At 34.6% G+C, this 14,156-nt stretch overlaps 1 protein-coding gene across 2 annotated transcripts in view; it reads left to right on the forward strand.

Moving 5' to 3' along the window:
- Positions 1-398: 398 nt before the first annotated feature.
- The window catches only part of LOC123554105 (dermonecrotic toxin LdSicTox-alphaIB3b-like), a 107,845-nt gene continuing 94,087 nt past the window's right edge, over positions 399-14,156 (forward strand). Inside the window, exon 1 of one of the 2 annotated variants that reach the window (XR_008371760.1) lies at positions 399-986. Coding sequence is in view for 1 of the 2 variants with exons in the window: in XM_053548469.1 (XP_053404444.1) it covers positions 932-986 (55 nt within the window). In the remaining variant the exon portion in view is untranslated. The remainder of the gene's footprint in view (positions 987-14,156) is intronic. The other variant, XM_053548469.1, reaches the window with a different exon arrangement.

The raw sequence follows: 14,156 nt of genomic DNA on the forward strand, positions 1-14,156 counted from the left end.
TATGACTGAATATTGAATAAATTTCTGTCTGCCCATATTTCATTTCGGCCCGTATAAGTAAACAAATTGCACGGACGGTTGTTTTAATTGTTGAATTAGCTCTGTATCCGGGATCCATAACTCTTTTTGTTCACTTCATTGAAAACAGAATCCGGGATCATTAACTCTTTTTGTTCACTTCATTGAAAACAGAAACGTTTGAAAACGCATCTACCCACTCGGTTGCAAACGACCTTTATTGTTTGATCGATCCAATCTACGTGTGCGGTAACAGGATAATTTTTATTTTTAAAGATAAAACAATGAATGTTGTCCTGTGTACAATTCTAACCCTTGAATGAAAAAAAGTTAGTATTAACTGAGGAGTCAGTATGTTATTAACCCTTAAGCTGCAAAATTTCGAAAATGGACTTGTTCATCATTCAATTTGGACCATACGACTTATTACTCAAAGGGGTATTCACGGAAAATTTACTGACTGAATAGCGAATAGTGCAGACCATGATCAGAATGCACGGATGTGCAGGCTGATCTTGGTCTGCACTGGTCGGAAATGCAGAATCACTTGCCGCCAGCGGGCTAAAGGTTAAAGGCAATATTTATATCTTAAAACAGAAAGTAGCCGTAATTCCAACAATTAATGGTACACTTACTGCAATGATACCATTGTGACACGGGCAGAGAACCGCACGTTAATATAGGGCTGTTATGAAAGATCCAGATAACTGGATTGTGTGAATAAGCGATTAACATTATATTATTATGTAAAATTTGTCGAATGACTGCGCACAATTATTCAAGTAATAAATCAAGGCACGTGACCTGCGCAGTGGTAAAGTGTAAAACCGGAATTTCTAGTTTTATAGTTTCATACGACAGTGTGCACCAGACAACAGGACTACTACGAACGGTTCGCCTGCATTATCCTGAAATGTCGACATTCTACATTTTGATTGCAGTTTGGACAGTTTTGGCAAGTGTTCATGGTAGGTCACTTTAAATTTCTTTTTTTTTTCAAAATTGCAGAATTCCAATGTCAGCATTATGTTATCAAAGTAGCATATTTCTCGATTCGAATTTCAGCTGTTAGCAAGTAAACAGGTCTAGGATTTCGTCGTTTTTAAATCTTTTAAAACTACAATTTAAATCAAAACCGCAGGTTTAATCTTAACGATTTTAAGACTGCATGCATAAATGGAAGGTTATGTGTGTTTTTCTGTCAGTTACCCAGTATTGATGACTTTGAATTTTCAGAAAATGTTAAAAGAAATAAACCTGTCTGAAATTCTCCTATTACTTTTATCTAAGCATGTAATAAGTAAAACATTTCTTTTTAACCTGCGGTTTTGATCAGTGTTGATTTAGATTGTAATTTTAACAAATCTTCAGGTCGGAGATCATCACAAATCGGTGTGTTATCTACAAATCTATAGTTATCACTCCGGGAGAACTACGTTCCAACGCAAGTCATGTCTCAACGATATCATGTGACATACCTCAACGACTTCTGGTTACGGTATCGCTCAATATGACACGGCTTATATTATTTTCATATATATCAATTACTTTTATTATATTTACTTATGTCTTGACTTGAACATGTATTCAGATTCTAAAAGTAATCGCATAAATTTATTAAAACATTTAAATTTTAAAAACAGTTGTCTGTTATTTAGAAAATAGAAGCATTTTACTATTTTCCAGAATAAAACAAATATAATACACTTTTTCAACAGCAGTACTTACTGACAGTCAATGATCGATTAAAGGCAATGTCAGTTTTAATCTTAGAAATATATTACTGCAACGGCTTTATCATAAACGAACAATATTTATTAAATATCATGCTCCTCACTCTAACCGATGATGTTACTAACTCTATACGCGACAAAGGCAAGCGTTACTGACACTCATCGAAGTATTGCTTATATACTATACTTGAGCTGTGCCATGAGAAAACCAACATAGTGGGTTTGCGACCAGCATGGATCCAGACCAGCCTGCGCATCCGCGCAGTCTGGTCTGAATCCATGCTGTTTGCTAATGGTTTCTCTCATTGCAATAGGCTTTGAAAGCGAACAGCATGGATCCTGACCAGACTGCGCGGCGGATACGCAGGCTGGTCTTGATCCATGCTGGTCGCAAACCCACTATGTTGGTTTTCTCATGCCACGGCTCACTTATATTCGAGTAAAATATACCAGCAAGTCTGAGACTGAAAATCAGATTTTGTTCAAAGTATGTACTAGTACTTTTTTTATTCGTTTCTTTTATTATCATTTGACGGTTTCCCCAAGATATCTTACTAGCAATATGTACGAGGTGGCGCGAAGTTGATTTATACTATTGCATGCGCACACCTTAATTATCATTAAGTGTGTAAAAAGATACTTTTGAAGCACAGGACGCAACTAAGAAACCTGAAGTGATCATGCAATCGTAGGTTATTAGATTTGTATCTAGGTATATGTACGCGTTCTGCAGCAGAAATATAGAAATATTGCGCGAATTTATAAAGAATGAATGCTTATTTATCGATGCAAATCTAAAAATCTTTTTATAATTACTACATGTGTATAATTCATTATATCAATGATAAAAATTGTTTTTTAGCCCAAGTGGAGCTGAAAATGTCCTAGTTAAAGAACTTAAAAACGTGACGACATCCATGAAACTGACGTCACAATTGACGACACGCACTCGAAATGAAACTGAAACGTCAATATTTATAAGTTATTGACTTTGTTTTTGGATATAATGCACTTGTCCCGCAGCAGTAATATTGCGCGACTTTAGGAGCGCAATATTATCCGCGAAAGAACGAGTGCATATATCCACATAAAAAGTTGATAACGTTTTTATTACATACCTACTACCAAGGAATTACTTTATGTCTAAATTTTCTTTCTGCTACGAAAAACAGGAAACATACGAGAAGAATTTCTCCGAAAATCTGATAAACAAATCAAGCTGACGCGCATTCATATTTTCCGCAAGTTGAAACGTCAAATAGATGTCGCAACGTGCGCGTGGACGTCATGGACATCACGCGATTATTTCCATTTAAACGTTTAGAAAACATTCCTCTCCGATATGAAAGCGTTGTCCGCAATATATACAGTTTCATAAATGGGAAAGTGGTGCATTTGAGTAATAATGGCCCTGCCAAGGGGATAATAGCCCAAGGGCTATTATTTTCTTTTAGGGCCATTTTCACTCAAAGACACCGTTATCCCGTCTATTTACCTGTTTATTACACGTGTACCTATAATCTTGTAAGAAAAGTTTTTTTTTCATTTGTTCAAGCATTTACTGGAGTTTTTCAGTTTCTATACTATTTGGATAAGAGGCTATATGTTGTATAAAATCAAATGCCTTGATAGTTGTACTTTCTTACATAAAGCATAACTTAGGGTTGAAAAAATCATTTCATGAAGAATTACTTCGGAGTTAATATACGACTGGGTTGTGCTTTCTTGCCATATTGGCACGTCTAGTGTTATAATCGCCCGAGGGCTTTATTCCGAGGACCATTATGAAACTTTGCGTGCCATTGCGGTTAGAAGACATAACCAGCCGTTTATTGACTTTTTTTATCATATACGTTCACGCCATATTTATCTTGGTATTTTCATTTTATATATTTTCCAAACACTTAAAAGAATTATTTGTATTGCTTTTTCTCAACAATGCCATCAATATTTGACAATCGATCTGATTCAGCGCTCTTTCAATCGCCATAATAATGTTACTTCATGACGTCAACATCAGAACGCGCTGACGTTCTGGTTACCCGGGGCCGTTATGGTTATGGCGCCGGAGGCGCACTGCACCATTATGGATACATAAACAGAATCCGTAATGACCGTTTTAAACGCCTTTTTGTTACTATTTATAGTCACATATATAATAAGGAAAAATATTGCACGATCGCAGTCCATTGAAACTCATTTGAAATTATTGTAGATATATAATAAGGAAAAATATTTCTTGCACAACGGACTGGCGTTTCCGTCGACTTTACCCATGCCTGCAAAACCCATCTGGCACCCCCATGCGATGGCTCTCGTTCTGGTTATGATAACTTGCGCTGCTTTGATATTATATGGTATTGTATATGTGAACTTAGACAATATCAGGTACCTTGAGACCTTCTCTTCGTCCTATTTACATTAGTATTTTGTCGGTCTGAAATACGTTATTTTACGGAAAGGACTTACCGTTACGCTTTAAACGATAAAACTAAAGTGGAACTTTGTTATTGTGCTTCACTTGAATGTAATGACGTTCATTTCCCGCGCTGTAGGTGCATGCTCTGCCATAAGAATGAGTACTGCAAATGAAGTATTTCTAATTGCTTTTAAATTTCTGTTGTTATTTGTAAAATACGGTATGCAACAAAAATGATCTGTCAGAATGAAACGCTTTTTTTATACGATATGCAAGAAAAAAATCAGTTATGTGTTAACAAACTCGACAGAAATATTCGTCCTGAGGACACTTGCGCCTTGTATTGTTACGAGTTATGACGTCTCAGGTTCCTAATACATTTGCACGACGTAATAATAATTATTATATGCGGACAAAATGAGTAATACGCCTGCACATGGTGCCGAAAACATTTGTTACGAAATAGCTAATTTATGTGGAAAGTTCTTGAAGTAATGCATTACGATCCTGATTATCTATACAGTATTGATTACCGGCGTACACATGTACGTACTATCTAATAAGTGTGAATGTATAAGCTATTTTGTAACATTAATGAAGCGTTCTACGTCTCTCCGAGATAATTAAAGATTTTAAGGTTCTTGGTGACGGAAAGCGCGAGGTGCCCCTCCGAACATTATTTCATAAACGGACGGCCTCTTGGTAGAGCAAACGTTTTTTGCAAGCGTACTGGATGGATTTCTTACATGAAAATCCCACATCCAAAGCTAAAGTTCAAGCACATAGATGAAAAGGCAAGTGAATCGAAGTCATCGGCCATTGCGAACATAGATTGGACGGAAGAAATAAGTAAGGATTTAATGAGATTACTGAAAAGCGAGAAAGGGGCACAGTAAAATACAAATCTGTCTGAGATTATAATAATTGCTTATCTTTGGATGACTTTCAATTTAAATAAACGAAAATGGCGTTTCAGTAAAACGACAAAGTAAAAGAGATTCGAGCCTCTGCACGACTTTTATGAATTATGTTTGAAAAAGAAAAGTAAAAGGGTGATGCAATATGCTGCATAAGTTTGAATTATCCTAGTAAATGCACAAGTTTCGAGAACTTAAAAAGGAAATTGGGAAATGAAAACAACGCAAAATACTAGCAATGAAATTTTCAGGAAATGCGCATGTTTAAAAAGGGCGAGAAAGAAAGACATGCAGTAAAGCTTAAAATAATATAATTATGTTCTTCCAATTATTAAAACGTTACAGGTTCTCTATCCGCTTTTAACGTAAAATGTAAACATTACAATGCATAACATGTATACACTTTTTCAAAACTGACTGCAAGAGTAATGGTTCAGCTGAGCACCACTTTTGTGTAGGAGCCATCGACAATGCTTACAAGATTCCATGGAATTTGATATAAATGAAAGTATTTCTATAGCGAATACCTGAAGATACTTATTTCTATTGAAGAGCATTAACCTTACATTTTAATTTTCATGCTGAAATTGTACATGATTTTATTATTCCATTTCAAAGAATTTACTCCACCCTGTGTAATACTATAATGTGTATTATTATAACGACAAATACATTTGTCATACTGATTAAATTGTTGTATCTTGCCCAGACGTCATCAAGTCATTTATGAAAATGTCAAAGAAATGTTCTCGACGTAAAGATAAGATGTACATAAGAATTTTCTACAAGTTCAAATGGTAATTATGATGCTGAGACTTTGCAACACTGTATGTGAGACGTTGTCACATAATGTCTGTTATCGTTGCGGCCTTGCAACATTTATGTAGCTTACATAAGTGTATTTGTAACTAGTTCGTTGTATCTTGCAAAATGCTGCAAATAGCTAATATATCTTCCGCACATCAAACTTATCTTTTCAGTTATGAAAACGTAGAATATACGCTTAATTACACATAATATATGAATCAACAAGGTCATTCGAAGCGACACCGTAGCTCCATCGTTGAGGTATGTCACATGATATCGATGAGACTTGACTTACGTTGGAACGTAGTTCTCCTGGAGTGGTTATAGTTATATCTATAGTTATAATCAATAGTTTTCAGTAACTTCCGATCTGTAGATAAATAAGAAAAAAAAATAAAATACCCTTTTAATTTTGTAAACAAGAAAATCCGGGTGTTGAGGAACGCTTGCAGTAAATCGTATCAACTTCCGCTATCGGAACAAAGTTATTTTAAACAGTTTTGAGGAATAGTTTCTTCCGTTTGTGCATTTTTCAAACAGCATAACGTTAAATTTTACATAAATGCAGCCATTAAAATCAATTGAAACCACTTTATAACGCTTAAATTTACATTTAAAACACCTACAGTATTTCCATGCCGTTGATCCATTCTTTGCAGTGACCCTGAGCGCTTTCCCATAATGTATTTTATATAAGGAGTTATTTTTGGATGCTGTTGCAAGTAAAAGTATGGTATACAAAAAGGAGCATACATTAGTAATGCATTTACAGTATGAAATACATTATTTATTTGAGGTATAAGTTTTACATAATTATTATAGTTCCAATGTATATTATCCAGTGTTTTGAGGGAATGGTGGCGGGGCCAGTAAGGAGGGAAAAATTGCGCCGTAACCACTAAAATAAGGGGGGAAAAAGTGCGTCGTGAAAAAAGCAATATTTTTCATAAATATGTTATACCAAAAAAGAAAATGATTTAAAAGTACATTGCCTCATGTTTTAAATGGCACAGTTTACATTATCATGTACATCTAGAAAGGGTTTTGTTGGTTGGGATATGTAAAAAAAAATTTTTGAGGGGAATTCCTTTCAGAAATACGGGAATGGAGCCAAATTTCGGCCCCAACACGGTCTAAAAATCACTGTTATCTATCTAGCTTCCAGTACTGTTCTGTTGATGAAGGGTGGGAAGTGTGTGTGGGGGTGGGGGGGGGGGGGGGGGGGGGGAAGTTGAACAGTCAAGAAAAATTTGTACGTTCTTGTCAATAAATATGGTATAAGACCCAAGTTACCAATGCATTAAAATTACCTTTCAAGCAGGCTTTTCCCTTTATTTGAACTAATCAGTTCTTCTTTTGCCAAATTTTTGAGACTGGAAGGCATATAATATTATATGCTCCCTCATTCCATGCTCCTACTTAACATCAAATATTTATAGGAAGTAATAGAAACCTTTCATTAAAAACTCGTGCAAAGTATTAATAATTTGAATTAGCTACATATAAGAGTATTGCTTAAATCTTAGTTTAATCATATTGTATTGTATATATCTTTATATTCACACATGTATACATCACATTTATACAAGCATTAAATCAAATACATACAATTGGGTTGGGCAAAAAGTTATTCCAACATTATCTAGGGCCCTCCCCATTGATTAAATCATTAATGAATGACTAAGGATATATCTATTGACTATTTATTTTATAAAGATATAACTGACAATCTTTAGCAAAAGCTTTATGAAACAGTTAAATATCACACTGGTTATTCGGGTACCTACTCGTGTGAGCGATACCGCCCTCGTGTGATTTATGGACATGTTTGGTGAACGGGAAAAATTCACACCTTTAACAGGTTATTATTCGTATTTAACTGAAGATTTGAAAAGTTTTAGAAATTGAATGTATAAGATCATACCTTAACTATATCCATGTCAAATATCTATCTAAAATATCTGAATAACTGTGAAAAAAATACGTTTTTACTGCGAAAATGAAGATATTTTTAAGGCGATGGTATATATTTTCACGATTGATGGTATAATTTTCGGATTATAGGGGGAAAATTTTTGTTAGGAAAATGAAAACCCAGTCATTCTTGTGTTAGCCGTTACTTTCATTTCACAAAACCTGGATTCACAGTAAAATTAAAAGGTTTTTTTTCGAAGACAGTGTGTAGAAAAAAAAGATACCTCTGACGAGTATCATGGTACCATCCTCGTTGTTTCTGTCAATCGAACGGATACCGTCCTCGTTTATGAAATGAGCATTACATTGAGGCAGACCATTTTCTAATTTAGCCATAACATGCAATGACAGCCAAGATAAAGATAAAAACTTTGGTCTTTATGCCTTCCAGCTACTGGAACAGCCTATCCGGAGAAAAATTCTCAAATCGCTTCAAATTCGCTATCAACTTAGTATCAAGATCCATCTACATACACACATTCTTATGTGTATTTTCAATGAATATTGCTTCCGTACATGTTGTCTTTTTATTTAAGTTGTTACGGAGTATAAATGTTCATAGCAAAAAAAAAATTTAAAATTTGTTCAGAAAATTCTATGATTTTGTCAAATATTTTATTGCGACCGACCCATGTTTCTAAGCTTCGTTTTGAAGAATTAAAGCCAGTTATTCGGTCGAAAATGTGTTTTCGTCAAGAGTAAGTCGAAAGAAGCCAGTAGTAAACAGATTCTTATTTCTCCATGTTTTGTTTTTCGAAAATTCGTATGGAACAAGTGCTTTAATCACACATTTTACTGCAAGAATACATCAGGGCACTCGTGCACAGGGCCGGATCCAGAAATTTTGACGGGTGTGTGTTGGGGGGGGGGGGGGGGGGAGCACCAGTCTTGAACGAAGACATCACTGCCGAGGTGCAACACTGAAAAGGTATTGGAGGGGGTGCCTTTGCCCATGTTAGACGTTGGGCAGGGTTTCCGGGTCAGGGGGCGGTCAGGAGGACTCCTGGAAATCTTTGAAATACAGGCAGAAATGGTTCCTCTGGTGTATTTAGGTCTAAATTTTTTTATTGGAGGGACGATACTTCCCTCTTGACTGTGGGGGGGGGGGGGGGGGGGTGGGGGGGGGGGCTCTCCCCTGGAAAATTTTGAAATACAGGTATGAAATGGTGGCCTCTGGTATATTTCTGGGTCTAAATTTTTCGGCGAATGTCATCGACGTCTGCATTGTCAACTTCGTTAAAATGTAAAATTTAAATCTTTTCTTCAACTAAAACAGTATTCTGCAAAATTTTTTCTTACTCCTTTTAAATTATTTTGCATTTTGCCATCGTGATCTTGCGCTTAGCGCTTCATGCTCTCTTTACAGCGAGCTGTGAAGCCACCGTGATTTCGCGCTGTGAACACTTTGCGTATTGTGAAGCGTGAAGTGCAAAAATCACGATGGTGAAGTAAACAAAACGGTGGGTGAAGCGAAAAATTTCGAGAAAAAAAAAATAAAATAAAATAAAAAAAAAAAATAAAAAAAAACTCCATTTCGTGCTTTGTCATTTTGATCTCGCGCTTCGGGTTTTCGCCTTCCCATGACAGAAAAACCGTAAAAGACGAAGCGCGAGATCACAACGGCGAAGTGCGAAACAAATGAAAATTTCAGGCTTTAACATTAGCATTGGCAGATTTGTACCAACAATATTGCATCATAAAACCAAGTATTTAAACGTAGGGGGATTGTTGCTAAATATTATCTAAACGACATCTAAAACCAAAGTTTTACACTGAAATCTTGTTTTGATGATTTTTAAAAAGTTGTTTAAGGTCTTTCGAAAAATTATACATATAATTTTAGTTACGTAATACGCACTGAAAATATTAAATCACCAATTATATAGAAAGAGCATAATTATCTCACTGTGAATTGGTTGTCAAATACTGTAATATCGTTGACTTGTGCCGGTGTCAATAGCGTAAGATTTAACTAGGTGTAATGAATGGATTTCTATTGAATTTTATTTTCTATGGAATAATAGTTGATAAATTTCATACACTTAAGTACAATTAAACATATATCTATGAATCAAAGGCTGAGCGTGAAGCTATTATACTTTTTTTTTTATATACCGTTACAATAGTTTCGCGCTCAGCTCAAGATAATATTATGCGGAGAGAAATTACTTCTGCAGTGTTAACAAAAAGTCATATTCAACAGCTTTTAGCCTTGAAAATGAAATTTTTTCCGATTTCTCAACCAACATTTTATTAATTGTTAACACTGTATTATAATTTTGTTATAGAATTTCCTCCTAGACGGGCTATGATTGTAATTTTTCACATGGTCAGGATTATTACAAAATAAACAATCAGATAGTGGGAAATTATGAAAAATTGCAAAACTGTAACCTAAATTGTTATAACACTACAAAGAAAATTGGTGAATTTAAAATGCACGTTAAATCAACTAATCATATAAATCATTTGCTATACAAATAATGGTCTATAAGAAACAGGTTCGCTTTTTTTTATTACAAACCAGGTTAAAACAAAAAGCACTTGTTTGTCCCGATGAGTTCGCTAAAATGGAGTTTACGTACTTCAAACAAATATGAAGTAAGCAATGAAGTGTATGAAGCATTCCGTTGCATGACCCTAGCCAATTAATTGTGTAGGGTTTTGCCAGATTTTCACTACGCAGCTGCGTTTTTGCGTAAAGGTAGCTTACGCGCTTGATAAGATAGGTAAAGAGGACATGAAGTTTAGTAAAGGTTTGCAGGTTGTCGAACAATTCAAGCATCGAGGAATTTTCTTATCATCAAAAGTTGAAAATCAGAGCTAAAATGAAAAAAAAAAAAAAAAAAAAAAAAAACGACGAGAAATATTTTTGAACTTGGGTCCACCCTATGCTTTCTCTGGGGTAACATTTTGTACATCATTTCAAAGTTATTACAGTTCGTCTGATACTTAAACTTTAACAAAATATCATCTTACCTGTCTTATCGTCTGTTTCTAATTCTGTATTGCAGATGGTGATTATGAATCTAAGAGGAGTAAGTTAAAGTATATACAAACCAATCTGCTCTATATGTGCCTTTGTATTGTGCCTTTTTAGATTACAAGAAAGCGTTTGATTCTGTCGATCGTATGTGTTTAGGGAAAGAATTGCTTCAGCAAACATTGATGACAAAGTCTTTGAGGCTAAATAACAATATAGATAAAGCCAAATCTTGTGTAAAGGTAGCTAATGTCTATCAAATTTTTTTCTATAGCTCAACTGGTGTACGACAAAGGTGAAAATCTTATTTTCCCGTTTTCTTGAATGATTTAGTCCACGTATGCCTATTTTTTTTCAGGACTAGTGGAATTATCAAACAATGCAAAAGGACCTGCTAAATGATGATATTTCAGAAATGTTTTCAAGTTATTTTTGTTTTCTTTATGCAGATTATACAGTGTTATTTGCAGAATCTAAAAATGATTTACAAACTGCATTAAATGTTTTGTCATAATATTGTTATATTTGGAAAAATTACAGTTCATTCCAATAAAAAATGAGGTTGTATTTTTTTTTACGTGTAAAAATGCGAAATAAGGCTACCTTTTATTGTAATAATGCGGAGGAATTTAATTTAACAACAGTGGTTACTTCAATAAAACTAAAATGTATTTGGTTGACCAAGCTAGAAAAAATATGTATGCTCTGTTGAAAAAATGTAGGAAGTTGCAGCATAGTATTGATTTACAATTACGTTTATTTGAGTCTGTGGTTCAACCAATATTATTGTATGGATCAGAGGTATTGGGTTGTGGTGATGTTAGCATTGTTAAAAGTTTTCAACTTAATTTTTGAAAGAGGGATATTTTTGAATATTGAGCTCAAGAACAGGACTGTTATTGTGTAATAATACATCTTTAGGAGATGAAAATTTTATTTCATTATAGAATGTCCCGTACTTAAATAAAGACAGAGTAAAATATATACCAAATGACTTCAACAGTCAATTGTAATGTCATTTCAACGTTTAATTCATAGTAATGACAGTACTCTTTTTTTTAAGTTAGCATTGTTTGTACCGAAAATATTAAAAAAAATTGGGAGGAATAGGTTTTTTGTCACTGGGAGTTATTTGCTGGCCAGTTTAAAACACTGGTTAATTCTAAATGTACACCGTCTTTTTTCTTTTAGCTTACAAAATATTTGTATCAGATTATTATGACCGTAAAACTACTGTTTTATTTTATGTAGGCCCTTTAAGTGTTTGTTTTGTTAAATTTGTTGTTATTATAATACTGATGCCGTAGGGTTCAGTTATAAATAAAATCTGAAATCTTGAATTCACAGATTTCCTCCCCTTTACGTACATTAAAGTTTTCAACCGCTGTGAGGAGTGTGTGAACAAACATTAAATTTAAAAAAAGATTGGATCTGATAACCGACTTTCCCAAACTGCTTCTTTTCTTCAGTTAGTCACCTGTAAGACACTTATACAGTAGTTTTATATTGTATGCACTTGTAAATAAGTCGCATATTAGCACGAACTTAAAGGAGGATGCACTTATAATTAAAAGATACGATAAAGGCAGATTTATGAAGCCGCAGGGCCCCTCCCCATACGAATCATGCCCAGAGACAGGGTCCCATTTCCCTTTCAGGAAGAAAAGAAGGTCTTAACATAACACTTTTGCACGGGGCGACGACAAGTTTGGTCGCTTTCATAATGAGACTGAAGGAGAAAAAGAAAAACCCAAGTAGGCCCAAAAAGATAAAAATGTGTAGAAAAAGAGGTGGGGTAAGGGAAGATTTGATATTGGTGAAATACTGCAAAATCACTTCTTTACATTTTTTAAAATTAACATTCTAATCAAATAGATCTACAAAGGTCTGGTTTCACATTTCCAGTTCTTATTTCCAGATCCTCAAAGCGATTACCTTTAACTGCGTTCATTTTTAAGTGTACCGTATTGCGGGAAATAATCGCTGCGGGGAGTTTTATAAATGTTCATTGACAAACGTGGGGCGGTACCCATGTGCAAACGGGTAGGATCATTGTTTTATTTTTATCCATCGTCAGAGGGATCATCAAAAACAGCGACAGGATGCATATAATTGAAATTTACAACAAAAAAAAACTTGCAGGTACCGATCCATTCGTTTTGTAGTTGATATGCATAGTTTTACCAAGGAGAGTGGCAAATTCAGTTATCTAAACTTCGAACAAAGAAAAAAATACGTCTCAAAACGTCCAAATTACATGAATTTCGTTACATTTCTTTAAATTTGTATCATATCAATATTATTGAGGACTGATATTTTCACCAGTGCGAATTAATGCATTTCCTCGGACGATTCTGTCTTTAAAATGTTCAACATTCTTAAATATGTGTCGTACGTTGGCATTGTTTTTATATACCCTATACAACCTACATGTATATAAATCACACGAGGGCGGTATCGCTCACTCGAGTAGGTACCCGAATAACCAGTGTGAATATGTATATGCCAAACTTTAAATGTCACAAAGGCATCACCGAATTTTACCCATACCCGTCTTCCGTACTTTAGCGACCTTTTGACGTGAGTCTGAAGGTTTGCCAATAACGAGCAGTGTTACATTCTTTACTTTACACTTTACAAGATGGCGGACAGCGGATAGGAATGGAAAATTGCAAAGTGAAAATAACTAAAATAACAGCGTTTTGCTTGAGATTTTTACAAGTAAAATGCATTAAATAGTGAAACGTCAATTTGTTTTCTACTTCTGTATCTTTAATATTCATTGCTGAAATTAAATTTAGACATATTATCGGAGACCTACCTCCGATAAAACATTTTGAAGGGTAGACATTTTCCGGGTGATGAAAACAAACATTTAAAATGAAAAAATTTCTAGATCCGTTCATTGTGTATCTATAGATCGGTAGTTACTGATAACTACTGATTGATGGGTTAACTACAGATTTGTAGATAACACACCGATTTTTGATGATCTCCGACCTGATCTTATATACCAAGTCTGTAAATTTATAAACTGAAAAAAATATTTAAATTTATTGATTGTCCATATCTTTACAGAATATCTGTAAAAATGATGAAATCCTAGACCTGGTAAATATGAAAACTGAAAAGAAAATACTAGCAGAAAAAAAGTTATCAGGTTATAAGTTCATTTTGCTTATTGTGTTAGTAAGTCGGAATCTGATTTGAGCAGCACCATGAGAAAACCAGCATAGTGCATTTGCAACCAGCTTGGATCCAGACCAGCCTGGGCATCCACACAGTCTGATCAGGATCAGTAATGT

This window comes from Mercenaria mercenaria, chromosome 7 (assembly GCF_021730395.1).
Source record: "Mercenaria mercenaria strain notata chromosome 7, MADL_Memer_1, whole genome shotgun sequence".
NCBI classification, from domain to species: Eukaryota; Metazoa; Mollusca; class Bivalvia; order Venerida; family Veneridae; genus Mercenaria; species Mercenaria mercenaria.